At 47.6% G+C, this 26984-nt stretch overlaps 2 protein-coding genes across 3 annotated transcripts in view; both read left to right on the top strand.

Moving 5' to 3' along the window:
* Positions 1-26984, top strand: part of TMEM71 (transmembrane protein 71) — a 188200-nt gene that overhangs the window by 67242 nt on the left and 93974 nt on the right. The window lies entirely within an intron of this gene.
* Positions 24156-26984, top strand: part of KCNQ3 (potassium voltage-gated channel subfamily Q member 3) — a 146994-nt gene continuing 144165 nt past the window's right edge. The window contains exon 1 of one of the 2 annotated variants that reach the window (XM_083621960.1): positions 24156-25500. In XM_083621960.1, coding sequence (XP_083478086.1) covers positions 25124-25500 — 377 coding nt within the window. In that variant the 5' untranslated portion in view covers positions 24156-25123. The remainder of the gene's footprint in view (positions 25501-26984) is intronic. The other variant, XM_083621961.1, reaches the window with a different exon arrangement.

Below are 26984 nucleotides of genomic sequence, written 5' to 3'. Positions count from 1 at the left end.
GAGCTGTTGCCAGCTAGCATCAGCAGAACTAACCTAGATGGACTGGTGGTCTGGCTTAGTGTAAGACAGTGAATGGGTTCAGTCTGATCCATGAAGCTTGCGTTTTTAGGGGTCTCTAAAGTCTTTGGGCTTTGCTGAGTCACATGAGACATTTGATGTTATTCTTCCCAGAGGGCACCTTCCCTTTTCTACGGAAAAACACAATAGCCTGGGACTCATCTCTATGGCCCCAAGAAATACAGAGGTTGCTACTGCTCTGGAACACACATCAATCAGTCCATTTCATACATTACTCCAGAAACTGCTTCTCCATACCTTTTTCTCAAGGCCTCATAGTAGCATGTGGAAACAGGAAATATGTGTCCTGGGCCAATTGTACTTTTCCTTCCCAGAATGCAGTTGCCCTCCCTCCTGGCTGGGTCATTATCGAGCGGAAGGAACCATGCACTTGGGTCAAGCTATGTAGTTCCAGTTTCCAAATGTTACCATGGCACTAAGGGATGAAATTACAGGGAATCATCTCCCAGGTTGCCACAATAATGTGTGAGGGCTATCGCTTTGAGGGTTCACATCTCCTTGGTTAAACCCCGACATGAAAACCTAAGATGCTACAAGTGGTCAGTCTCCAGTACGTAAACAGAACAAGACTGAGCATTGGTTCTGTCATATCCCACAAAGGGAAGACTTTTACATTAAAATAAATTACATCAGCATTGGGGCTCTGCATCTTGCAGAAGAGCGATAAAAATAAATGTAAACAAATAAAGCATCCTATAAATCTAAACACAATTCAAATAACGACATATCTCTCTGTGATGTGTCTTCTCTAGCGAGCATGAATAAAGGTCAATGAGGAATGATTGATTGTGTTTTTTCAATGGTCGCTGGTCTCCCACCAGATTTATTGCCGCCAGTCTGTGAGGTGACTCAAGCCTCCTCAACTTGCCCTTGAAAGGGTAATGCAAAAAGATGGCATGTCATTTTAAAAAAGCGCTCTTTTACTCACGGAAACTTGCACCATTTCTATGTGAAAGGATATTGTAATCCCAAGATGACTTCACTTTCTAAAAATAGCTCCTGTGTTGGAGCTGCAAGGTTTGATTAATGAAGATGAGGAGGACAAATTAGCAGTAGATAACCCTCTGAAGGCAAGCGCTGGAGGTGGGGGTGGTCTTGAGCGTGACCCGGACTGTCTTTACAATTAGAAAATCAGAACTGCCTAGAACGATCCTTTCAAGGATATTTGGGGATTACGACTGCTGCAGGGCATGGCTGTCGGGCTCTTACTAGAGATTTTGTCCCTTGGAGCATAGTTGTAAACCACACTTCAATGAAGAAGGGCAGCAGAGTGATACGAGACATAATACTACAATTACATTAATCTGTCTGAACAATGCAGTTTTAAAAAGACATCTAAAAGAAAATGGGTACGACACTTGCCTTCTTTTACTGGTCAGAAGTTTCCACAGGGCAGGACGTGATACATTACAGGCTCAGTCCTTAGTGATGACCGACCGAACTACAGGGGCACTGGGGACTACCCAAAGGGTCCCATCAGAAGATCTCAGTGATTGAGCTGGAACATAAGGAATCACATGGTCCGTATGTAGGACAAAGCTGACCGCGTAATACAGTGGTACCTCTACTTGCTTTCACCTCCGGTTATGTATCCTTCGGGATAGGTATGTGGCAAACTATGTGCCGTGCGCATGCACAGAAGCACTAAACTGCACCATGCGCAGAAGCGGCATCTCCGGTTTCGAATTCCTTAGGGTGCGACCAGAGCTCCGGAATGGATCCCATTTGCAACCGGAGGTACCACTGTAATATGTCAAGAGATTGGTCCTTTGAAATTTGTACAGCATTTCACTGAATTTTGCAGTGTAGTTCTTCAACCAAAGAGTATGTACAGAGATAGCATTATACTCGAGAGAGATGTGTGTAAAATGCACATATTATGGAATATAGCGCAAACATGAATGATATGGAAAATTGCTTGCAAAAATGTGTATTATAGTCATAACAATATTTAAACATGTTTATTAGGAGAAATTTGCATTAGTGATAGATATTCCTGAGTATATTTTTTAAAAATACAAATCACCGCAGAAATGTGGAGAAGAGAGTTTTTGTACTGGGAAAATCAGAAATACAGACAACCAAAACTGATGGTTTCCTCTGTCCCTACTCATGAGTAAGTCTGCTAAGGCTTGGGCTGCATGGGTAGTTGCTGAAGCTTTGAGGGGGAAGAAAAAAGAAAGCATTTGCCAAGAGAGAGCAGAGAATGTTAAAACTGGCCTAATTCTCTGAAAGGCCCATTTTTTGCTCAATTTCGGCGAGCAAAATGGCTTTGTTTAAACTTCCAGTAGAAACCATGTCATCCATTAATCTCCTTATCGGATGCCTTCAGTTTCTGCGATATGAAATATATATATGAAATCTTTGAAATGGATCCTGCTGGATTATGAAGAACACGAGATGCGTCTAAAGCATTGCAGTGGGTTTAGCTATGTGTCTGGTTCTCTCGGCTGTGACGTGCAAGAGATATATTTTTAATAGCTCTGCATGCAGAGTTGGAGCTGGATAAAAGGGAGCTCTTGTGCTGCTCTCAAATACTAATTCGACAGCTCTTGCTCCAAATGCATCTCACTGCCTGGTGACAGCAGTTCAGTCTCGCTAACACCCTCAATGTATTCAGCTCGGGTCCCTGATGCTATTTCTGACTCCTGTCTGTGAGGCAGAAGCGGGTACTGTTGCTTTGTAGTTAATTAAAAAGACCTACGTTCTCAAGTGCAGATCTGCCTGGTCTACAGGCACAACATGAGGAGCCTCACTTGATGCCTTCTGGTCCTTTTCTGGTGGTGGCACTTTTGGAAGGGTATAAGATAAGGTCTCACTGGTAAGGAGCAACCCTAAGGAGGAACAGGCAAGAGGTTCAGAGGCTACTGCAGTGAGTAACAGTTTCTGGAGAACTACTGCCTTCATCCCCTGTTCAGAAGCTTCCCAGAAATATGTGATTGACCACAGTGGCAATGCCAGCCCTATCTTGAGGCAAAGTGAGTAGTGGCCTCTGCAGGTGACAGACGCTGGAAGTGATGTCAAGGTGTTGGGATGATACGGCTGTGCACCTTCCTAAGCTAGTCAGTTTTCCTCAAGCACAGCAGACGGCATTGTTCCACCACCAAAGTGGAAGCAAGACTCAACTGTTGGCCCAGCTGGCTTCTGTGAGCGACACAGAATGGCATGTGGGCACCATCTTGTTCTTCATCCCTGGCAACAAAATGTCTTGAGCCAACCCTGCACTGTGGGATGCATGATGCGGAACTATAGATGGATCTCTGCTCTTTGGTGACATAGAAGTTGTGCATGGCACATGGAGAGAGTGGAGATGGGTGTCCCCAGTGCTTCCCCCCCCTAAAAATAAATGTTTAGGTGTACTCTCATTTTGACTTGAGACAATCACCGGGAAAGGAAATGAAGCCACCATCGGAAGTGGTAACAACAAAACTGACCAATCACCATGCTAGAGTCTAACTCCTACTTCACACATTAAACGCTCGCTTCCATCTGAGACTCAGGAAGCACCGTGACAGGAAATGAGGCCACCATTGGGGGTAGCAGTGGAACTGATGATTCACCGTGCTATTCAATGGAATTGACGATTCACTGTGGTAGAGAAGAAAGTAAAAATTTTAAATCATGTAGTTTCTTCTCCCGTTAGATTCACAAAATGTTTAGGGGTATGCATACCCCTCCGTCCCCCCCAGAAAAAGCACTATGTGTCCCTATACCTTCAGATGCCAGAGCTCCCTGGGGTTGGGACATTGTTCAACACCCACCTCTGATTCTGCAAGTATTTTTTTTTTTAAATCCTTTTAAATGTCCGTATAGTAAAAGCTATGGTTTTCCCAGTAGTGATGTATGGAAGTGAGAGCTGGACCATAAAGAAGGCTGATCGTCGAAGAATTGATGCTTTTGAATTATGGTGCTGGAGGAGACTCTTGAGAGTCCCATGGACTGCAAGAAGATCAAACCAATCCATTCTGAAGGAAATCAGCCCTGAGTGCTCACTGGAAGGACAGATCGTGAAGCTGAGGCTCCAATACTTTGGCCACCTCATGAGAAGAGAAGACTCCCTGGAAAAGACCCTGATGTTGGGAAAGATGGAGGGCACAAGGAGAAGGGGACGACAGAGGACGAGATGGTTGGATAGTGTCTTCGAAGCTACAAACATGAGTCTGACCAAACTGCGGGAGGCAGTGGTAGACAGAAGTGCCTGGCGTGCTCTGGTCCATGGGGTCACGAAGAGTCGGACACGACTAAACGACTAAACAACAACAACAACAACAAATATTTGAAAACCCTCATGATATGCGCCCCCTCTCTTTATTCTTCAGTCAGGTTTGCATGCAGAATTCTTAGGACACCTGCTCAGTTCAGCCAGCCATTTAATTTCTCGACTGATATATGTAGCCTACTATTTATCTACTTGCACTTCGATGTGCTTTCGAACTGCTAGGTTGGCAGGAGCAGGGACCGAGCAACGGGAGCTCACCCCGTTGCGGGGATTCGAACCACCAACCTTCTGATCAGCAAGTCCTAGGCTCTGTGGTTTAACCCACAGCACCACCCGCATCCTGGTTTGCTTACCCATGGTTTAATCCATGATGTCTAAAGGAAGTGGCAGAGAAGCCGTTCTGTGAAATTGTGCCCGTGTTCTTTGCCAAGCGTCTAAATGCCATCTCTAAAAATTAATAGGCATATAGCTCAGCATACGGCAGCCTTGGCACAACTGCTAATGGTGAGGAAATGAAAGATGAGAAACAACTAAAAAGAAACACGTTGGCTCCAAGGATCTGCAAGGGTGCAGATGCTTCAACGGTCCTTGCTTATCTGGGGCAATCTCCATTTCCTAAATCGCGGTTCCTGCTTTGTCCTGTGAAAAAGATTCTGCAGGTTCCTTGGAAAGGCTTTGCTGGTGCAATTTAACATTGCAGGGGATCAGTCTGTCAATGGCTAATAGTTGTGATGACTATAAAGGTTCTCATGCTGTATACTATAGAGAAACCTTATTGGGGGGGACAGCAGGAGAAGGCTATTTTCCTTACGTCCTGCTTTTCTGGCTTCTTGAAAGCATCTGGTTGGCCACTGCGAGAAACAGGCTGGGAAACAAATCCAATGAAAAGTACAGACCCTCCAAGTGTCCCTGTTTTCCAGGGACAATCCCAGATTTACAGAAGCCATCCCGGTGTCTGATTTGATCCCAGAATGTCCCGTTTTTCCTCAGGACGTCCCTATTTTCATCAGAGAAATGTTGGAGGTTATGGAGTTTTGCGACCCCTGAACCAAGGAGATAAGTAACTACACAGCCTTTAGAAGACATCTGAAGGCAGCCCTTTGTAGGGAAGTTTTTATTTTTATTGCATTTTTTATTTTACAAACAATAACAAAAAAATCAAACAGAACACAAAAAAATATCCCCTTTGACATCGCCTCCTTTTGTGGATTATTATTTTTCATCTGCATCTCCTCAATAGCTCCAATTATTATAAATCCTTAATCAATCTGTAATTCAAAATTTAAGTTTTCCGTCAGTCCTACCAATGGTTGTAGTTGTCTACAATAATTTTTCAAATGCATTATATACTTTCCCCATTCTTTATTAAAGTTTGATTCTTCCTGGTTCCTGATTTTTGCTGTGAATTTTGCCATTTCAGCATAGTTCATTCATTTTATCTGCCACTCTTCCTTGGTTGGGACTATATCTTTCCATCTCTGGGCTAGCAAAGTCCGGGCAGCTGTGGTCGCATACATAAACAGATTCTTCTGGTACTTCGGAATCTCTACACCTAAAATTCCTAAAAGAAAAGCTTCTGGTTTCTTAGAAAAGGTTATTTTCAACTTTCCCCCACCCCCAACTCATTAAATATCATCTCCCAGAAAGCTTTCCCCTGTGTAAGGAATTTTTAAAAAAATGTTTAATGTTTTATTATGTGAGCAGTGAGCAACCTGGCCACCAAATTCTGCACCAGCTGAAATTTCCGAACTGTCTTCAGAGGCAGCCTTACATATAACATGTTGCAGTAATCTAACCTAGAGGTTACAAGAGGATAGACAACCATAGTTAGGCTATCCCTGGCCAGATAAAACAAGACAGTCCCTACCTGCAGGTTTACAATCTAAGAGACCTACAGTGAACAAGGGAAAGGGGACAGGGAGAGGAAAAATCAAACTCAGGCATCAGTTTTTAAACAGCTGTTCTTATCATGACGGGCTGGCACAGTTCAGTGGAAAAGGTACCCAATGCAGCTAGGTTTTTTTTTGACAAAGCCAATGGAATGAGCCCAGCACCCTATCTCTCCCACTGAGGCAATCAGATGGAATGGCTGCCCCAATGGGCCAGTTGAAGGAGAGGAGTTGTTGAGATGATGTTCATGCCTAGTTATGTACAGTAGAGCTCTGCTTCTGAATGACTGAACTGGGTAGCCTGGATCCTGATCTATGTTTAAGCACTGACTTGCAAAATGAAACCTTTGGGGAATAACCGAGCCCAGAGTCTGAGCGCTGTGTCTGAGAGTGGGAGCCAAAGCAGTGGGTGACATGATGGCTGATGTGGTGCTCATTGGGATGAATCACTGCAGCATACTGGAATGAGACGGCAGAGTGTGAGGCAGTGGTGAGGTCAGCGCAGAGCAAGTGCAACGGCGGAGCCCATCCATCACCCCTGCTAGAGTGTTTGCACCATGCAAACTTTGCCATCATGGCGGCATCCTTCCCCCTCTCCATCCAGGTATGCAGCAGCAACTCAGCAGATCAACTGAGCAACAGTGGTGTGGGGTCAGTGGACTAGGAGGACCAGATTAGTCCCCTAAATGTTCCAGGTAAATTAGAGTATTAAAGTATTAAAGCCTGGTGCCTCCTTCCCAATGCCTAGGAAGCTTCTGTCTGGCTTAGGGAGGGAGGCACGATGCTTCACTGGGGCCCAAGACACCTCCTGCCACCTTCCCAATGCCTGCGCAGCTTTGGAAAGGAAGCAGCAGGGCACCAGCATCGTGTCAGAGGCCTGGCATCTCCCTTCCAAAGCCCAGGAAGCTTCTGCCCGGCTTAGGGAGGGAGGCAGGATGCTTACACTCGTGATGTCAGGACATCGCAATCATTCTCACAAGCTAACACTCTGGACCTAACTTTGAGAGCCAGTGTGGTGTAGTGGTTAAGAGCGGTAGACTCGTAATCTGGGGAACCGGGTTCGCTTCCCCCCTCCTCCACATGCAGCTGCTGGGCGACCTTGGGCTAGTCACACTTCTCTCAGCCACAAGTCTCTCAGCCCCACTCACCTCACAGAGTGTTTGTTGTGGGGGAGGAAGGGAAAGGAGAATGTTAGCCGCTTTGAGACTCCTGAAGGGGAGTGAAAGGCAGGATATCAAATCCAAACTACTACTACTACTACTACTACTACTACTACTACTCTTCTTCTTCTTCTTCTTCTTCTTCTTCTTCTTCTTCTTCTTCTTCTTCTTCTTCTTCTTCTCCCCCCAACAAACAATTTCACTGCATGCCACTGCTACCCTGCTGTCTGCTTCTAGCTGTAACCCTCCAGAAGTTCTAGTTACAGGTAGGTAGCCATGTTGGTCTGCCGTAGTTGAAACAAAATTAATTTTTTTTTCTTCCAGTAGCACCTTAGAGACCAAGTTTGTTATTGGTATGAGCTTTCGTGTGCATGCACACTTCTTCAGATACACTGAAACAGAAGTCACCAGAACCTTCTATATAGTGAGAGGGTGGGGAGGGGTATTACTCAGAAGGGTTGTTGGACTACAACTCCCATCACCTCTGACCACCGACTATGCTGGCTTGTGTTGATGGGAGTTGGGAGTCCTACAATATCCAGATGGCCAAAAGATGGCATGGCTTCTGCTGTTCCACACTCATGCAGAACCCTGAATAGCCAGATCTCTAGTTACCAAATAATGCTGTTGGACCAGTAATTGCTGGAATTTTTAATTTTTTAATAATTATTTCCAATGCAAAAATTACAAACATAAAATCCAAAAAACAAAGCAAAGCAAACAAAACCAAAACAAAACACACCTACAAAGAAAACCATGCCATCATAATAATCTTTACGTACATATACACATATTGACTTCCTTCTTCTGTTTGGAGAGGAATTTTGGAGAGGAATTTTTTTTTTGGCACTCTGTTAGGAAGGAAATGCAGAAGGGTTCTTTCGAAGCCTTTCTGGGAGATCTGGGAAGCTTCCTCCTTGCCTGAAGCACCAGAGCTGGCCTCCCACTCTGTTTTCCCTCTTGCCATTCTCAGCGCTGTGCAGCAGAAGGTGACTGGATCCGTGGAGAACGCCCTCCAGAACGCACCCTCCTTGCCAGCCTGTCACATAGTGCTACAACGCGCCTCCAGTTTTAAGCATCCAGTCTCTCGTTTGGTACATCCCTGGAAGGCAGTGGGCACATTATGTTCAATTAATCCCTTCTCTGTCTGCCAAGAGGGAAGCATTGCATGGTGCAAAGGGTCCATCTTTACCTGCCAGTCCCAGGTTGCCAAGGCTTCTTCAGCCTCTCTGCTTCTGGATCGGTGCAGCCAGAATCCAATCGGTAGGATGCTTTGAAGCCCACGCTTCTCCCCAGTTGTGCCACCAAGCAGAGGCAAATCCAGGTTCCCTTGTGCCCGTGGCAAGAAGCTGTATCAACACACATCCTTTGCTCCCTTGGCACGGACCTCTATTGGCACCCTCATCCCTTGCACCCTTGCCAAGGAGATGCATTGGTGTCTCCAAAGCCAGGAGAGACCATGGACCAAAGTTTTCGTCCCTGTGATGGCCTGGGACTCGGGCTCAGACTCTGAACCAGAGGAGTCTCAGTCTGCACTGGATCCTTTGCCTCAGGCATCATCTGCACCAAGTCTGGGGCCTGATCCTGAAGAGCCCTGGTCTGCACAGGTTCCCCTGCAACAAACACCAGCTGGGCCGAGTCAGGGGCCTGAGCTTGCCCTGGCTCCAGATGCGGGGATTACCTGGTTGCCTTCAGCTGGGCCATCACTTACAGCTGCTCCACTACCGGTTGGTTCAGAGGAGGCTGAGGTGGCCTCTGGGTCTAGTAACCCACTGACGTCTCCCGAGCTTCAGAGACTCAGGTCTGAGAGAAGGAGAGACCTGAGTACTCGCAGGAGGAGTGCTCACCTTTGGGTGAAACAGGGAGGTGAATTGCCGGGGGATCAGGACCGGCCGTTACCCAGACAAAGATAATAGGCTGTCGGACCCCACCCCAGGTTCAAAGGTAGCCCCACATAGAGCGCATTGCAGTAGTCCAAGTGAGAGATAACTAGAGCATGCACCACTCTGGCGATACAGTCCACGGGCAGATAGGGTCTCACCCAGTGTACCAGATGGAGCTGATAAACAGCTGCCCTGGACACAGATTTGACCTGTGCCTCCATGGACAGCTGTGAGTCCAGAATGACTCCCAGGCTGCGCACCTGGTCCTTCAGGGGCACAGTTACCCCATTCAGGACCAGGGAGTCCTCCACACCCGCCCGCCTCCTGTCCCCCAAAACAGTACTTCTGTCTTGTCAGGATTAAAACCTCCCTTGTTTGTTGATTCCTTTTGAACGGGAAAGTGTTCTTTTACTAATATATTGCTTGTCTTTCTGTAGTGACGGCAGAAATCCATAGACTCATGCCTGTCCAAAAGATGGCATACATGGTCCTCCTCTCCCCATTGGATCCCCACAACAATCCTGTGAGGTAGGTTGCACTGAGAGACAGTAACTGACTCAGGTTCACCCACTGAGCTTCATGGGGATTCGAACCCTGGACTTGCAGGTTCTATCCCAGGACTCTGGCCACTACACCAGAAGAGGTGGCTTTGCGGGAATCCGTCATAAAACCACAAATATGAAAAGGCAGCAGGGAGGCAAAACCTACAGATGACAGCTCTGGAAGATGTGCAAGGAGCATGTCAAGAGTCGGGTTTCTGCTCTGCGACTCCTTCTAGCTTTTGATGCTAGAGTTACGCTGTGTGCCCTTCGTCCCTTGTTTGTTGATTCCTTTTGAACGGGAAAGTGTTCTTTTACTAATGTATTTATATTGCTTGTCTTTCTCTAGTGACGGCGGAAATCAATAGACTCGTGCCTGTCCAAGAGGCCAAAATGCATCTTACCGTGCTTCAGATATTGAAACCTTTGTGCCAGAAACTTGTGCTGTTCTGCATGGCTGCAAAGATACAATCTGTACCAGCTGCAAGAACTTCATTATCAGAGACAACAAGGTGAGTTGTGTGTCAAGACTCCATAGCCACCCCCTCATTGGGAAATAACTCACACAAGGACACGGATATTAGGTTTATGTTATTGGGCAAATTTGGCCACAACTTTGATTACAGAATGTGAGCGGTATTGGCTTAGGCATTGAATGGAGCCAACTATATCTGACTCCTGCCCGATGCGCAGGAAGTCCAGTAAGGGTAAACCACCGGAAGGGGGAGCCCTGTCGATGCAAACCAACTCAAGCTCCCCCTGGTGTTCCTGTCGAGGTCATGTCATGGCCCTAGCCCTTGACCTGGGCTTCAGTCAAGATCAACACCCCCAGATTCCTTTAACGGAATACCCTTAAGCTTGGAGGGGCAGGTGATGGCCACACCTCCCCTCCCCCACCACAAGGTCAAATAATGCCTAACTGCAACCCTAACAAAGTTGTGATGATTGCTACGAGGTAGGTGAGAACCACAAGGCCAGCACCAATTTGCCAAGTGGAAAAATTCCTACCAGCCGAGGTCCATAGCAAGGCCAGTGCCTAAACCTACGAAATAAGGAGGGAGGGTGATTGAGGAAGCGAGCCAAAGAGGAAGCCCTTCAGCTCACGCCTCTGCTTTAAATGGTCCTGGCCACGTAGCCCCGCAGTGGATTGGCTAGCTGGGCTCTGACGTGGCCGGGATCTCTCGGTCAATGGGGGACAAAGTCCCCCGCCCCCGGTGGGAAGTGGGTGGCCATGCTGTCCACCGCAACTCCTCCCCACTGGGAAGTGGAGCGGATTTGTAAAAGTGATACATAGTAGATCCATGCAGAAAGTCATTGCAGGAGCTAAGATCATAGGCTTTGTAGAGTTGGAAGGGACCTCGAGGGTCATCTAGTCCAACCCCCCTGCAATGCAGGAATCTCAACTAAAGCATCCATGACAGATGGCCAGCCAAACTCTGCTTAAAAACCTTCAAGGAAGGAGAGTCGACCACTTCCTGAGGGAGCCCATTCTATGGTCGAGCAGCTCTTACTCTCAGAGAGTTCTTCCTGATGTTTAGTCGGAATCTCCTTTCTAGGAACTTGAATCCATTGAGATGGAGAAATCAGTCCATTTTGGTTTCCATCTTCAGTTCAGTTTTCCACATCAGTTAGTTTGTGATTATTATTTTTTTAAAAGTCCTCCTGAAAATTCAAGAGCATTTTAGCACAAATTCCCCCTAATACGCACTTTTTTTTTTTTTTGCACGGAATTTTCCCTGGTACCATCCAGTTTTGCATGTTTATTGGTTTGTGTTTTTATCTTCTTGTTTTTATTATGTAATTTATGTTATGAACCACCCTGAGAGCTACAGGGGAAGGACAGGATACTACTTCTACTAAATGATAATAATAGTTAGCTCTGGTCTCTGAGAAAGAAAGGGAAGAAACCTCCAGGTGTATGAGGAAAAAAATTGTTTTTTTTATTCCTCTTGATGCATTTTGAACCAAGTTCTTCCTCCGGGACCTTCTGGAATGGCAAGTTTCAACCTGGTGAACCCTTTGTTGCATGGGTTTGATCATGGACTGAAAATTGTAAGGGAAGAGTTACCCTGAGGAAGAACTCTCTTCAAAATGCTTTGGGCCTTATACAACATTTCCCCCTTCCTCTCTGTATGATTTGTTCTTCCTGTGTAGTTCTTTTGTAGTTCTGTTCTCCGGGCAGGTTGGAGACTTCTCTGATTTTTCAGGGCCAACCCGATGCATTTTGCTGCCTGAGGCAAAGGACCAAATGTGCCGGTTCATGTACAAAAGCCAAGCTTAATTTCGGCAATGGCAACGGGCTAGCTTAGGGGGTGCAAGAAACACACAACCGTGTCCTCCACCAGTCCCTTGGGATCTGCCGTCTGAGGCAGCCGCCTAACTCTGCTTGATGATAGGGCTAGGCCTGGCTGGCTTTCGGTTTGTGTCCAGGGCAGCTGTTTACCAGCTCCATCTGGTACACAGGCTGAGACCCTATCTGCCCGCAGACTGCCTCGCCAGAGTGGTGCATGCTCTGGTTATCTCCCGCTTGGACTACTGCAATGCGCGTTATGTGGGGCTACCTTTGAAGGTGACCCGGAAACTACAACTAATCCAGAATGTGGCAGCTAGACTGGTGACTGGGAGCGGCCGCCGAGACCACATAACACCGGTCTTGAAAGACCTACATTGGTTCCCAGTATGTTTCCGAGCACAATTCAAAGTGTTGGTGCTGACCTTTAAAGCCCTAAACGGCCCTTGGTCCAGTATATCTGAAGGAGCATCTCCACCCCCATCATTCTACCTGGACAATGAGGTCCAGCACTGAGGGCCTTCTGGAGGTTCCCTTGCTGCGAGAAGCCAAGTTACAGGGAACCAGGCAGAGGGCCTTCTCGGTAGTGGCACCCGCCCTGTGGAACGCCCTCCCACCAGATGTCAAAGAGAACAACAACTATCAGACTTTTAGAAGACATCTGAAGGCAGCCCTGTTTAGGGAAGCTTTTAATGTTTGATGCATTACGGTATTTTAATATTTTGTTGGAAGCAGCCTAAAGTGGCTGGGGAAGCCCAGCCAGATGGGCGGGGTTTAAATAATGAATTATTATTACTATGATGATGATGATGATGATGAGGAATACCAGCTGCTGGAAAGCACAGGAAGAGAGGGTGCTGTTGTGCTTGAATCCTGCTCATTTCCTACAGGCATTTGGTTGGCCACCGTGAGAACAGGATGCTGGACTAGATAGGTCAGAAGCAAACTCTGCACGTAGTTCTCAATTTTTACACATATCAAATGAACATCATCTTTAATTGACTCTTCTGTTTTACAAGAAGTCTGAGTTAAAAACAAGCACACTTTCCTAATTTTTAAGATGTCAGTTGTCTTCTTAGAATCTAACGTTTTTGTTTGTGAATTGAAAGGCAAGCAGGAGCTGTGTCCCATGATGACTTGGAGGTGAGAGGGTGTGCTTATTAAATGAAGAGTTAATGATGATTTTTTTTTAAACCCTCTCATTGTGAGAAGCCAAGTTACAGGGAACCAGGCAGAGGGCCTTCTCGGTGGTGGCATCTGTCCTGTGGAACACCTTCCCACCAGATGTCAAAGAGATAAACAACTACCTGACATTTAGAAGACATCTGAAGGCTGTTCAGGGAAGTTTTTAATGTGTGACATTTTAATGTATTTTAAATCTTTGTTGTAATCTGCCCAGATGGGTGGGGTATAAATAATAATAATAATAATAATAATAATAATAATAATAATAATAATAAGGTACCCTGGTAACTGCCTGAACTGTCCAACCACCCGACCCCAGATTTATTTATTCCTTTTTCTCCTGGTTCTACAGAGGTCTTGGAGGATACCATATACAGGAGCAAGTGGCAAGCATCAATATGAAAGGAGGCAATGATAGGGCAGGGGTCAGTGCCTCAGGCCTGGGGGCTGGATGCAACCCTCCAGGCCTCTCTATGCACCCCCTCAGAACACACCCCAGGCCATGCCTGTTCTGCCCCCCATCTGTCACAGCGCTGTCAGGCGAGAATTTTCTCTGCCTCCATGCTTCTCTGCCTTATCTCTGCTCCCAGGTTGGGGATAGTTTGCAAGGAGAGATTCCCTTGCTTAGACGCTGGCTGTCTCGACACCTGTCCTGCCCCGAGCACCGGCAACCCACGCTATGCCCCTGAACCATAATATATTATTCTTGAAGTCTTAAAACCAGAGGGCAGCTAGTACTGGGCAATTTTTTTACCAGCAAACACTTTGCAGAGCTGCTGGTTAGTTTTTTTAAAAGAGCCACAAACCAAGATGGCTGCCTTTGCGAAGGGCTCAGTTGTATTTATGAGGTAAGAAAAGAAGAAGTCATCAGCTTTCCAGAGTAGGGTGCCAGAGCGGAAATCCATCCATCCATTCTCTTAATTGAATTTAAAGATAATTTCCCCTTTATGCCATCTAAAATTGCTGGTTTATTTTCCTAGCAGCAGTCACGAGGCCGAAAATAATAATGAATCAATTGTGAGAGGAATATGAGTTCCAGCTGCTGAGATATTGCAAAGGAATGAAACCAATAAATGCCTTGATATATAAAATAGCCATGAAGGATCAATACTTGCTGAAACTGGAAATTACTAAGAGCAGACCCACAGGGCAAAAGTCTTAAACAATATTGTGTCCCGAGGGGCAGTGATAAGAACTTCTTGCATTTGGCTCTGTATAGTTAACTCTCCTCAGACTAGGATATGTAATTGCACTGCAAATCTTACTCAGAAATTAATTTGCACCTTGGTTTAAGGTTGATGTAGGTGAAAATGTGAATTTTCCAGAAGTGTGTGTGTGTGTAGTAATAATATTTTTTTTCCATATAGAAAGTTACAGTTGTTACTCAATAATTATATTCCAATTCAGCAAAGCTAGTGACTTCCTGCTCACCCACCATTGCTGTTTCTAACTCAAATTACATACAATTGCATTTTAAGGTTCCATCTTACCTAATTTCATCCACTCTAACATGTTTCTTAATGTATTCTGCTGTTTCCTTACACTTCAGACCCTGCTGTGGTCTTTGCATATGGGAAACAACTTTTTAAAAAGACTAGAAAGGGTTTCCAGTTTGGATTTGATATCCCGCTTTATCACTACCCTAAGGAGTCTCAAAGCAGCTAACAATCTCCTTTCGCCTCCTCCCCCACAACAAACGCTCTGTGAGGTGAGTGGGGCTGAGAGACTTCAGAGAAGTGTGACTGGCCCAAGGTCACCCAGCAGCTGCATGTGGAGGAACGGAGACGCAAACCCGGTTCACCAGATTACGGGTCCAGTTCTCTTTAAAGGATTCTAAATTTACATCTTCTATCAGCGGAGTCAATTTTGCTATCTCTGCATATACCAAGAGAACAAAGAACACCTCTTCTAGAAATTGCGGTGCTCCCAATTAAGGATCACACCGCCTTCCGCCCCTATTAATCTACCTCACTCCTACGTCTTGTAATCTGAGTTTGTACCCTCTGTGCTTTCTGTTCTGCCACTTTCTGAGCTCTTCTTGACCTTGGGCTGAGTGGAGGAATGCTGTCTAGAGACTGTGAATCTGTTAACCCTCTCTCTCCCAGTGTTTCTTCTCCTAGCTGTTCCCCATCCAGTATTTCCCAGCTTCTGCCTTCTGAACTACGTCCTTCTGCAAACCACTGTTCCAAATCTATACTGTGGGAAGATTCAGGATTCTGAGCAGGACCAGGGGGACGCTCCCACCATTCCTCCTCATTGCAGCCCTCCCAGCACGGTCCCTGACCATCATTTATAACTCATCACGTAAAACTGTACTGTCTGGCATATTTATGGATGGGTATACGGAGGATCCCATCCATGCAGGGCGCATGGCAGGAATCTGCATGGATGAGCATCTGCTGAGGATTCACTCCCACCCAACCTGCTGCAATACAGGAGCAACTCACCTGTTGGGGGCAGAGCACAGAAATAGCCTCCTGGCAGTGGTGTCACCGCTGTTTACCAGGAGGGCGAATGGGCTGTGTTGGTGACTGGTTCAACACACCTCAACCAGGGTGATGTCCTTTTAGGATTGAACCTGGGACGTTCGGCATGCAAACCTGGTGTGTTCTTCCCATTGATTCAGGTCCTCTCTCTCCCACTCCCCACAAGACTCCTGAGCACAGACATATCCAGAACAGTGTTCAAATAGTTTTATTTATTTATTATTACTTATTACATTTGTATACCACCTTTAGGGATGCTGGTGGCGCTGTGGGTTAAACCACAGAGCCTAGGACTTGCCGATCAGAAGGTTGGCGGTTCGAATCCCCGCGACGGGGTGAGCTCCCGTTGCTCGGTCCCTGCTCCTGCCAAGCTAGCAGTTCGAAAGCACATCAAAGTGCAAGTAGATAAATAGGTACCACTCCAGCGGGAAGGTAAATGGCATTTCCGTGCACTGCTCTGGTTCACCAGAAGAGGCTTAGTCATGCTGGCCACATGGCTGTACGCCGACTCCCTCAGCCAATAAAGCGAGATGAGCGCCGCAACCCCAGAGTCGGTCACAACTAGACCTAATGCTCAGGGGTCCCTTTTCCTTTACCTTTATACCACCTTTATCTTCCAAGAATCTCAAGGTGACTTACATGGTTCTCCTCCTCCCCATTACATCTTCAAAACAACCCTGTGAAATAGGTTAGGCCAGTGTTCCCCAACCTTGGGCTCCAGCTCTTTTTGGACTACAATTCCCATCATCCTTGACCACTGGTCTTGCTAGCGAGGGATGATGGGAGTTGTAGTCCAAAAGCAGCTGGAGGCCCAAGGTTGGGGAACACTGGGTTAGGCTAAGAGATGATGACTGACCCAAGGTCACCCAGTGAGCTTCATGGCTGAGTGGGGATTTGAACCCTGCTCTCCCAGGTCCTAGTCTAACACTCTAACCATTACGCCACCCTGGATCTCAATCATAGAATTGTGGAGCTGGTTGGGCCATCTAGTCCAACCCCCTGCAATGCTGGAATCTTTTGCCCAATGTGGGGCTCAAACCCACGGCCTTGTGGTTAAGAGTCGCATGCTCTACTGACTGAGCTATCCAGCTCTGTGTATTTACCCAGGCTTGTTTTGAGTCACAATCGTTCTGGGCGGCTGCTTGGCTATGTCTTTAAAAGCAGCTGCTGAAGACGGCTTGATCAGCAGCGAAAGAAACAAAATCCAGCCACTACAACGGAGCCATCTGGTGAGGAAGAAACGGGCAGATGTGCACCCCCTTCCTTTGCTAGATTCCAGTTCTCCCATTCTTCTGCAACGCCTAATATTTTTCACCCCACTGAATACCATTGCATCTGGCTTCCAGTAATTTGATTGCCTCTCCAACTTGATGGATGATAACATCCTTAATTCTGATAGCTGCAACCCATTTTCCCTCCCCCTCCATAAAGTTCAGGGAGCAGACTCTGATATTAATGATACAGCCTCGTGCTTCGTATGCAGGAGGTCCAAAATTCAATCCCCAACATCTCTAACCTCAAGGACTCCAGGTAGGAATATTAAGAAAGACTTACCGGAGACCTTGGTGAAACAGGGAAAGCAAGAAGTGTGCTCTGAACAGGTTATCACAGTGTGTTCTGATCTATAGGAAGCTGGCTTGTATTGAGTCAGACCGCTGATCCACCTAGCAAAATATGGTCAACACTGACTGGCAGCAGATCTCCAGGGTTTCAGATAGAGTCCTCTCCCAGTCCTACCTGGAGAATTGAACCTGGGACCTTCTGCATGCAAAGCAGATGTCCTACCATTGAACTGACAAACCTAGACAGCATCTTAAAAAGCAGAGACATCACCTTGCCAACAAAGGTCCGTATAGTTAAAGCTATGGTTTTTCCAGTAGTGATGTATGGAAGTGAGAGCTGGACCATAAAGAAGGGTGATCGCCGAAGAATTGATGCTTTTGAATTATGGTGCTGGAGGAGACTCTTGAGAGTCCCATGGACTGCAAGAAGATCAAACGTATCCATTCTTAAGGAAATCAGCCCTGAGTGCTCACTGGAAGGATAGATCCTGAAGCTGAGGCTCCAGTACTTTGGCCACCTCATGAGAAGAGAAGACTCCCTGGAAAAGACCCTGATATTGGGAAAGATGGAGGGCACAAGGAGAAGGGGAAGACAGAGGACGAGATGGTTGGATAGTGTTCTTGAAGCTACCAGCATGAGTTTGACCAAACTGCGGGAGGCAGTGGAAGAAAGGAGTGCCTGGCGTGCTCTGGTCTATGGGGTCATGAAGAGTCGGACACGACTAAACGACTAAACAACACCATTGAATTACATCTCTTCCCATTGGTACCTGCCGATGACCAACATCCAGGCACAATCAATACATGAAGGGAGGAGGGAGTTGCTCTTGCTGACCTCATCCCTGAGTGCCACACATTCATCAGATCTTCTGTGCAGAGCCTCCATGGATGTTGGTTGCCTTCATGAGATTATCGTCCAGTGAAATTATTGTGTTACATACAAATGCTGGCGAAAACATGCAGAAGTTAAATCCTACACCACACAACCGAAGATGATGGAAACACAGCCCAGACAACATCAGTGCTAGACCACATCAGTTCAAGGGTTCTTTGAAATAGTGATAGCCAGACCCACTCAGATCTACTCCAGTATTAATCCAGTGATCCAGCCTCTGAACTGGGCATGAAACAGACTGAGGCCTGTTGTTATTGTTGTTAATTAAATTTCTATACCACTCTTCATCTGGGGATGACAGGGCAGTTTAAATATTAAAATGCAAAAATACATAACAAACTCCCTCCCACACATACAGTTTAAAAGGCCGGAGATTGGGGTTTTATTTTTTTGTCACAATTTTTTTATTGATTTTCATACAATTTAACAAATTCAACTCAGTTTCCATACAATATTCCCTTAGCATCCTCACCCTTACTTCCTGGATGCTTCTGTTCAAATCCTTTTATCTGCTGCCTTAAATGTAATACAGCGGTACCTCGGGTTACAGACGCTTCAGGTTACAGACACTTCAGGTTACAGACTCCACTAACCCAGAAATAGTACCTCGGGTTAAGAACTTTGCTTCAGGATGAGAACAGAAATCACACGGCAGCAGCAGCGGGAGGCCCCATTAGCTAAACTGGCACCTCAGGTTAAGAACAGTTTCAGGTTAAGAATGGACCTTAATTCCAGAACGAATTAAGTTCTTAACCCAAGGTAAAGGTAATGGTAAAAGGTAAAGGGACCCCTGACCATTAGGTCCAGTCGTGACTGACTCTGGGGTTGCGGTGCTCATCTCGCTTTATTGGCTGAGGGAGCCGGCATACAGCTTCTGGGTCATGTGGCCAGCATGACTAAGCCGCTTCTGGCGAACCAGAGCAGTGCACGGAAACGCTGTTTACCTTCCCGCAGGAGTGGTACCTATTTATCTACTTGCAATTTGATGTGCTTTTGAACTGCTAGGTTGGCAGGAGCAGGGACAAGCAACGGGAGCTCACCCATCGTGGGGATTCGAACCACAGACCTTCTGATCGGCAAGCCCTAGGCTTTATGGTTTAACCCACAGCGCCACCCATGTCCCAAGGTACCACTGTACTTATTTCTAGAACATATGTCGTACATTAGATTCATTTATCATTCTCATTCCTTTGCTTATATTTCCAGCCCTGCCTGCGGTTTCATTTGACTATAATATTTCCTCAGAGAATCCTAGAGATTGTTTAATTAGTCAGAGGCCTGGGAGAAGAGGGGTGCTTTTGACTGGTGCCTAAAGATTTGACATGTGTCGGAATCAGAGGGACTCAGTTTCATCACTGGTATAGTCCTCCTTGCCACCTCCCACCTTCACCTTAGGAGAATAGTAAGAGCCCTGTTGGATTAAAGACCCATTTAGTCCAGCATCCTATTCCTAAAGTGACCAACCAAAAGCCCAGAAGGAGCAGAACCTGAGAGCAACACACTCCCTCCTTCTGCTTCCTGGCCACTGGCATGCCTAGGCATATCACCTCTGGTTCTGGAGGTAGACCAGAGCCATCATGGAGAGCAGCAGTCAATAGCCACGTCTTTCAATAGTTTGTCTAATCCCCCTTTAAAGCTACCCAATTGAGTGGGCATCACAACATCTTGCTGGAGCAAATTCCAGGGCAGAAATCTGTGCTGTGTGACGTCCTCTTTCCCTCTGCAAAGCTGGACAAAATTGGTGCGTGAGTCACAAGCGAAGGACTCCAGGGAACATGAGCTCCCAGATGGCTTGGGGCTCATCCAAAATAGAAACAGGGAGTGGGGTGGATATGGAAATGTCCCCCTAATTTAAGAATTTGATGCATCTCTAGTTAATTATAATTTATATAGTGCCATCTGAGTACAAGGGGCCAGGTCCCTGCCGTTGAGTAGTTTACTATCTAATACAGTGGTACCTCGGGTTAAGAACTTAATTTGTTCCGGAGGTCCGTTCTTAACCTGAAACTGTTCTCAACCTGAGGTACCACTTTAGCTAATAGGGCCTCCCGCTGCCGCTGCACTGCCAGAGCACGATTTCTGTTCTCATCCTGAAGCAAAGTTCTTAACCCGAGGTACTGTTTCTGAGTTAGTGGAGTCTGTAACCTGAAGTGCCTGTAACCCGAGGTACCACTGTATTTGACACAGGAAGCAAGAAAGGGAAGGATAGCGTAAACAGAGAAGTGATGGGTCAGTTGCACATGCTTAGGCTTAGTTAGAGTCTGAGGTAGGGCATGAAAATGACCGTATCGTTACGAACTTGGGAGAGCCAGCCTGGATAATATCATTGGGTCCCTTCCAGTCCTGTGTTTCTCTTTATCCATGGTGGGATGATGATGATATTCATGTCCACACCATAAAAGCAGTGTATAGCTGCTTTGCAGGACATCTTTAGTAGAAATGTCTAAAGAGTAAAACCCTACACCATGGGTAGGCAAACTAAGGCCCGGGGGCTGGATCTGGCCCAATCACCTTCTAAATCTGGCTGGCAGATAGTCTGAGAATCAGTGTGTTTTTACATGAGTAGAATGTGTCCTTTTATTTGAAATGCATCTCTGGGTTATTTGCGGGGCATAGGAATTCGTTCATTTTTTTTTCTTTTTCAAAATACAGTCCAGCCCCCCACAAGGTCTGAGGGACAGTGGACCGGCCCCCTGCTGAAAAAGTTTGCTGACCCCTGCCCTACACCAGTCTGAAGTAGAGTTCCTAAGATGGTGCCTTGTACACCTCCTTCTGGCAACTCCTGCAGCCGAGCTGGTGCCAAACATATTTGCTCTCCTTTCCTTTGGATCACATCAGTGAGAACAAGGGAGAATCTTGTCATCTGGGCAGCCCAGGACCTCCATACACACTGCCCAGGCCTGCGCCCCAGAGAGGTCACAGCAGTTTGACTTCACCCCTGGAGACACACTCCATTGTTTCTCGAGACAGACGGAGGCCAACAATAAGTGATGGTGCTCTCTGGGAAATAGGGGGTTCTTCCTGGATAAAGAGCAATAGGCTAAAGGAGAGAGTTGGGGGTGTGGGCTGGGCTGATGCTGGAAGCTAGACACAGAGTCATGTCAGCTCTGTGATGGATCCGAAGCTGTGGCTTGGGGGCTTCTCTGTAAACCTAATGGAGAAGCAAGATTTGTTGGGGAGTTAATGCTGTGAGCCCCTCCATCCTATGCTTAGGTTGTGCATAAAGTTAAGGTAAAGGGACCCCTGACCATTAGGTCCAGTCGCGGACGACTCTGGGGTTGCGCGCTCATCTCGCTTTAGTGGCCGAGGGAGCTGGCGTACAGCTTCTGGGTCATGTGGCCGGCATGACCAAGCCGCTTCTGGCGAACCAGAGCAGTGCATGGAAACACCATTTCCCGCCGGAGCGGTACCTATTTGTCTACTTGCACTTTGATGTGCTTTCGAACTGCTAGGTGGGGAGGAGCTGGACCGAACAATGGGAGCTCACCCCTTCGCGGGGATTTGAACTGCTGACCTTCTGATTGGCAAGTCCTAGGCTCTGTGGTTTAACCCACAGCGCCACCCGTGTGCCTTGTATAATTGAAACCATGTATCTTAAAGACACCACAGTCCCTTCTAACCTTCATTCCAAGAAAGCCAAAACCTGGGTTAAGTGCAGGCACCCCTGGAGTCTCCAAGCACTCAGAGTCTGGGATAGCACACAATGGTCATGGAAGACGTCATGGAAAGGTGGAATTGAGGAGGGATCTGAATTATGTTAAGACCAGTGTCCTGGGATGCAATTCCAAGCATACGAGGCAGCAAGGGAGAAAGGAAGGATAGGTTTGGACAGTGGAAGGTGGCTGAACTTGAGGAATTAAGATCACAGGCATTGATATAGGTGGGTAATAATAATAATAATAATAATAATAATAATAATAATAATAATAATAATATATTTATACCCCACCCATCTGGCTGGATTTCCCCAAAGGCAGCACCTCTGCTATCTGCTTGTTCTACTCTGCTATCTAGGTGTGTGTAGACAGCAATAATAAAATAAATACAATTGCTAACTAAAAATAGCGTACAATCAGAGTGGCTATAATTTTCAGAATAGCTTTAAGAATTTGTTTCTTTATGCATAGTGAAAAAATATCTTTGCAGTCTGCTGTAGACTAGCATTTTTCTCCAGTAAAAGTAATTTGGGAACAACCACAAGGATGTGTGTAGATTTATCTGTCTGCAGTCTACAAGTGGTTGATGGGATGCCCTGTTCTGTGGTCAGCGCTTGGGTGCGACAGCCCTTTCAGACCTTCCCAAACCGCTTCTGATTCAATATTAGGAAAGGCTGAGGTGCGTGTGGTTGGTGGAGCATTAGTCAGCCGGGATTACGTTTGCATCTTGCTGAAGAAATGTTACCTTGTGTTCTTTTATCACCAAAACTGATAATAAGATCATCGTTTTGGCATCGATGCTGCCATTTGTTATTTGGATACGGCGGCGGGGGGGACGGGACGGGGAGATAAGGAAAAATTAATAATTGGCTGGCTACATGCAGAAAAGCCTACGTTCTGCTCTGATGCACTACCCGCCATCTGGCAGCCATGAGATGTTGCTGGCAATGTATGGGCCATCCATCTAGTTTGGGAGCCACGGTTCTTGATAGCTTTCTTTCCCCATTTCCAATCCATCCTTTGAGCCATAACATACATTTATTTGACACTGATATTGGTTATATACATGAGTGCAATAGGAGAGTCCCAGGAATTATGGTTTATTACCCGACTGCCTGATTTGCTCCCATGCATGTTTACTCAGAAGCAAGAACTCAAGGAAGAAGCCCTAAGCCTACTAGCAGAGAATAGGCTTCACTTGCATGGAAAAGATTCTGTGGCCAAACCCCAGCTCCTCAGAATGGCAGAGTTGGATGAGACCCCAATGATCATCTAGTTTCTAGTCCAACCCTCTGCAATGAAGGAATATGCAATTGCCCCATACCTGGATCGAACCTGCAACCTTGGCATCATCTGCACCACACTCTAACCAACTGAGCTATCCAGTCAACTGAAGGACTTCAAGTAGAAGGGTCAGAGCACTGCCAGTCCATATAAAGCCCAGAAGTAGCCAATGTGGTACCCACTAGATGTGTCTGGATTACAATGTCCATTATCCCCGACCATTGGACATGCTGGCCAGGGCTCGTGGGATGTTCAGCAACATCTGCAGGACACATTGGCTACCCCAGGAAAATAATAATATTGCTGGCCCAGATGGGCCATTAGTCTGAATCAGGTTTTTTCTTTCAGTGGGCTCAGCTGGAATTTCCCCCAAGTAAATGTGCACAGGGTTGCATCATGCTGTGAATAGACCACAAAGGGCAGTTGATGGATTATACACCTCTATCTAAGAACATGTTTTTGCTTTTTTGTGTATGATTACATTCTAGCTCAATTGGTTAGTTAGAGCATGGTGCTGGTAACGCCATGGTCACAGGTTCGATTCTCCTATGGACAGCTGCACATCCCTGCATTGCAGGGGGTTGGACTAGATGATCCTCAGAGTCCCTTCCAACTTCACAGTTCTATCATAACAGGTTCACATCCTGGCACCTCACAAAAATGAGGGGAGGGCACTCTGCATGTCCCTTTGCAAATTCAAAAGAGGGCACTCTGCATGTGCTTTGGGGCACTCTTTGCAAATTCAGAAGAGGACCCCTACGTGTGTTTTAGGGACACTTTCTCGCAAATCCTCCTCCTATGACCGAGCCCTGGGAAAACAGGCGTCATCACAGACCGTTCTGAAAATCGTACCGATGAACGCGGCTCCTTTCGGGATCCAGAAGCTGCAGCTGTGGGCTTTTTGGGAGCGTTGGGAACGAGGCAGGGGAAGAAGGTGATCGTGCAGGTGTGTGTCTGTGTGTGACGCCAGCACCCCTCCCTCTCGCAGCCTCCCCGCACCTCCTCCCAGCCCGAAAGCCGCGGGGAGTCCCGGCAACCCCCTAGCCTGGCCTCCTCCTCCTCCCGTCTCTTACCAGAGCCAAGGCTGGAACGGAAAGAGAGCGCCGCGAAAACAGCCAGCTTGGCAGCGCGATCGCCGCTGCTGCCTCTATCGGAGAGAGGGGCAATCCCTCGCGCCTGGTTCTGGGGGATTCACACCCACCCACCTCTCCCTTTATTTTATATTTTTGCACCCATCGGCAATCGCGATCATAAAAGGTGGCGGGTGGAGAGCGCGCGCCAGCCTCCTTTCTCGCCGCCGCTCTGTGCGCAATTACGCGCCGGGCGCTCGCCAAACTGGGCAGGAGGAAGAGGAGGAGGAGGAGAAAGAAGAGAAGGAGGAGCCGGTTGAGGCGCTGCTGCGATTTGCTGGCTTCCCATCTCTACAATGGACCACGCCCTACGGTGAGGTTGGGCAGGGCTGGGCGGAGAGAGAGAGAGAGAGAGGAGAGAGAAAACTCGCTCCCTGGCTGGCATCGGAAGCTGGAGCGCGCGAGGAGGGTCGGGGGGCTGCGCCGGGGCTCTCATGCGTCGGGCTGGGAAATAAACCCTGCGATGAGCTGCTCGCCCCTGCCCGGCTGGACCAGGTGTTGTTGCCGCTGCCAGCTTCCTCTCTCTTCCTCCTTCTCCTCCTCCTCCCATTCCTCCGGAGCATCCTCGCCGCTGATGCCTCCTCGGTGCCTGCGGAGCTGATGCCCATCTCCCCTGGGGAGGCGATGACCTGACGGAGGATGTGATTCCCTCGCCCTGCCTTTCCTTCCTTCTCCAGCTCTCCCCCCTCTCTCTCCTCCCTTGCCCTGCCCTGCTGGGGAGGGGGGAGCCCTCCCCTCTCCCTCCCCCCCAGAAAATCGGAGGGTGGGCGCAGACCATGGCCTTTGGCTCCCCGCGGCTGCTGTTCCTGCGCACCCCTTGCTCACCTCTGAGGACCAGGGCAGAAGAAGAAGGAGGAGGAGAGGAAGATGGGACTAAAATCCAGGAAGGCGGCGGCGGCGGCAGCAGCAGGAGCATCGCCGCCGCTACCACCTCCAGGGGCTGATGGTGGTGGCAGCGGCGGCCACGTCGGGGACGAGAAGAAAGTGGGGCTGGCCTCTGGGGACCTGGAGCAGGGCGCTCTGGCTCTGGGCACCGGGGCAGACAAAGATGGGACCCTCCTGCTGGAAGGGGCGGGCAAGGAAGACGGTGGCAAGAGGTCCGCGCAAGGGATTGGGCTGCTGGCCAAGACGCCGCTCAGCCGACCCGTCAAGAGGAACAACGTGAAATACAGGCGGATGCAAACTTTGATCTACGACGCCCTGGAGAGGCCGAGGGGCTGGGCGCTGCTCTATCACGCCTTCGTGTGAGTCGCTGCTGGCACCCCATGACACCTGGGCGCGCGGTTGATGGATTGCTTGCGCGATGGGCCAGGATAAAATGTTCGGGGGGTGGGTGGGTTGGATGGGACCAGGGGTGAGGAATCATGTCCATATGGGTTGGCATTCCTCAGTGGGATGGATATTAGGAGGGGGGGTGTCATTTGGTGGGCCGATGCCACGATGCCAACAACAACATGTTTCTGGTTGGGTTCTAGCAAGCTGCAGACCCAGATCCTGGAACGGAGAGCGTAGCTTTAGGGCCGTTTCCCACGTTATGTGGCAGCACACACGGGTTTGCTGCAGCAAAGGGGTGTGCAGACAACCCAGCCGGGAGTTGCACTTGATCCCGGGCTCCCAGTAAGATGCACGTGTCTGCAAATCCACCTCGGTGGTGTTTTGCGTTTTGTGCTGAATGTAATGTGTGAATCAGCCTTTGGGAAGGCTCGTGGCACGCATGTAACGCTCAGAGATGCTTCTCATTCACGTGCCTCTTTTACCCAAAAGGGCTCTTTGCAAGAAACCGTGGTGGTTTGTAAGGGCAGAAAAACACGCTGGTAAATAAATCTGAATTGGTGATGGCGGGTTGTGGGTTATCGGCATAGGAAAAAAAGCATATGAATTCTGGGTTGTTGGGGAAAACGCGTGATAAGAATTTGCTTTCTGAGGTGGACTGATCGCTATCAACAGCTAGGGTGCGTTTCGATAACGGAGTTAAATTGTGGCACTAGGTGATCGGCTGGGTTCTTTTCCTGCAAGATAAAACCTTCCACGATGTTGGATGATGGAAGCTCGTTGCAAAGATAGAAAGCATGGCTTTATTTTCTTCCTGTAAAAAAAAGGGGGGCACTCTGAGCCCTCGAGAGATGCAACGCCTGAAGATGTGAGGGCTGTGATAACGTAATGTTATCTTGGTCACATGGAAGAGAACATGTTTTCCTGAAAGTCGAAAGCGCTCAAGGTGTTGTGGGGAATTTGCCATAGAAACAGGAATGTTTGATGATCTGGCTGTGGTGCTTTATCATTCTAGTCTAGGCAACAGCCTCATGGAAACTTGTTGTCAACAAAAAGAATTGCAGGCGGTTGTTTGGGTCCCTGTGTGTGTTTCTCCGGGAGCAACACTTGTGCTCTTTTTTGGGGAGGGGGGGCGATATGATGTTCTCTGGGGAGTTTGTAAAAAGGCACGTAGATTGAAAACGCTGCTACAAAGACGCTTCTCTAGATGAGTTGTGAAAAGGCTTATTCGTTTTTTAAAAAATGAGATGCCCCTGAAACGCACCTCTGCAATTAAATATGGAGATGAATAAGCTTTTTTCTGTTTTTAAGGAAAAGCAAGATCAGCGAGAAATTAAAACAACAAGGACACAACACTGCTTTAGCAGATCGGACCAAGACTCCACTTAATACTGGATTTTCTTTTCAGCGCTGGTCAGCTGCACCACATCCACAAACTGGGTGTGAAGGTGGTTAC

The sequence above is a fragment of the Podarcis filfolensis genome (assembly GCF_964270895.1).
Source record: "Podarcis filfolensis genome assembly, chromosome: 7".
Classification (NCBI taxonomy): Eukaryota; Metazoa; Chordata; class Lepidosauria; order Squamata; family Lacertidae; genus Podarcis; species Podarcis filfolensis.
This window is presented reverse-complemented; position numbering and strand designations above follow the sequence as displayed.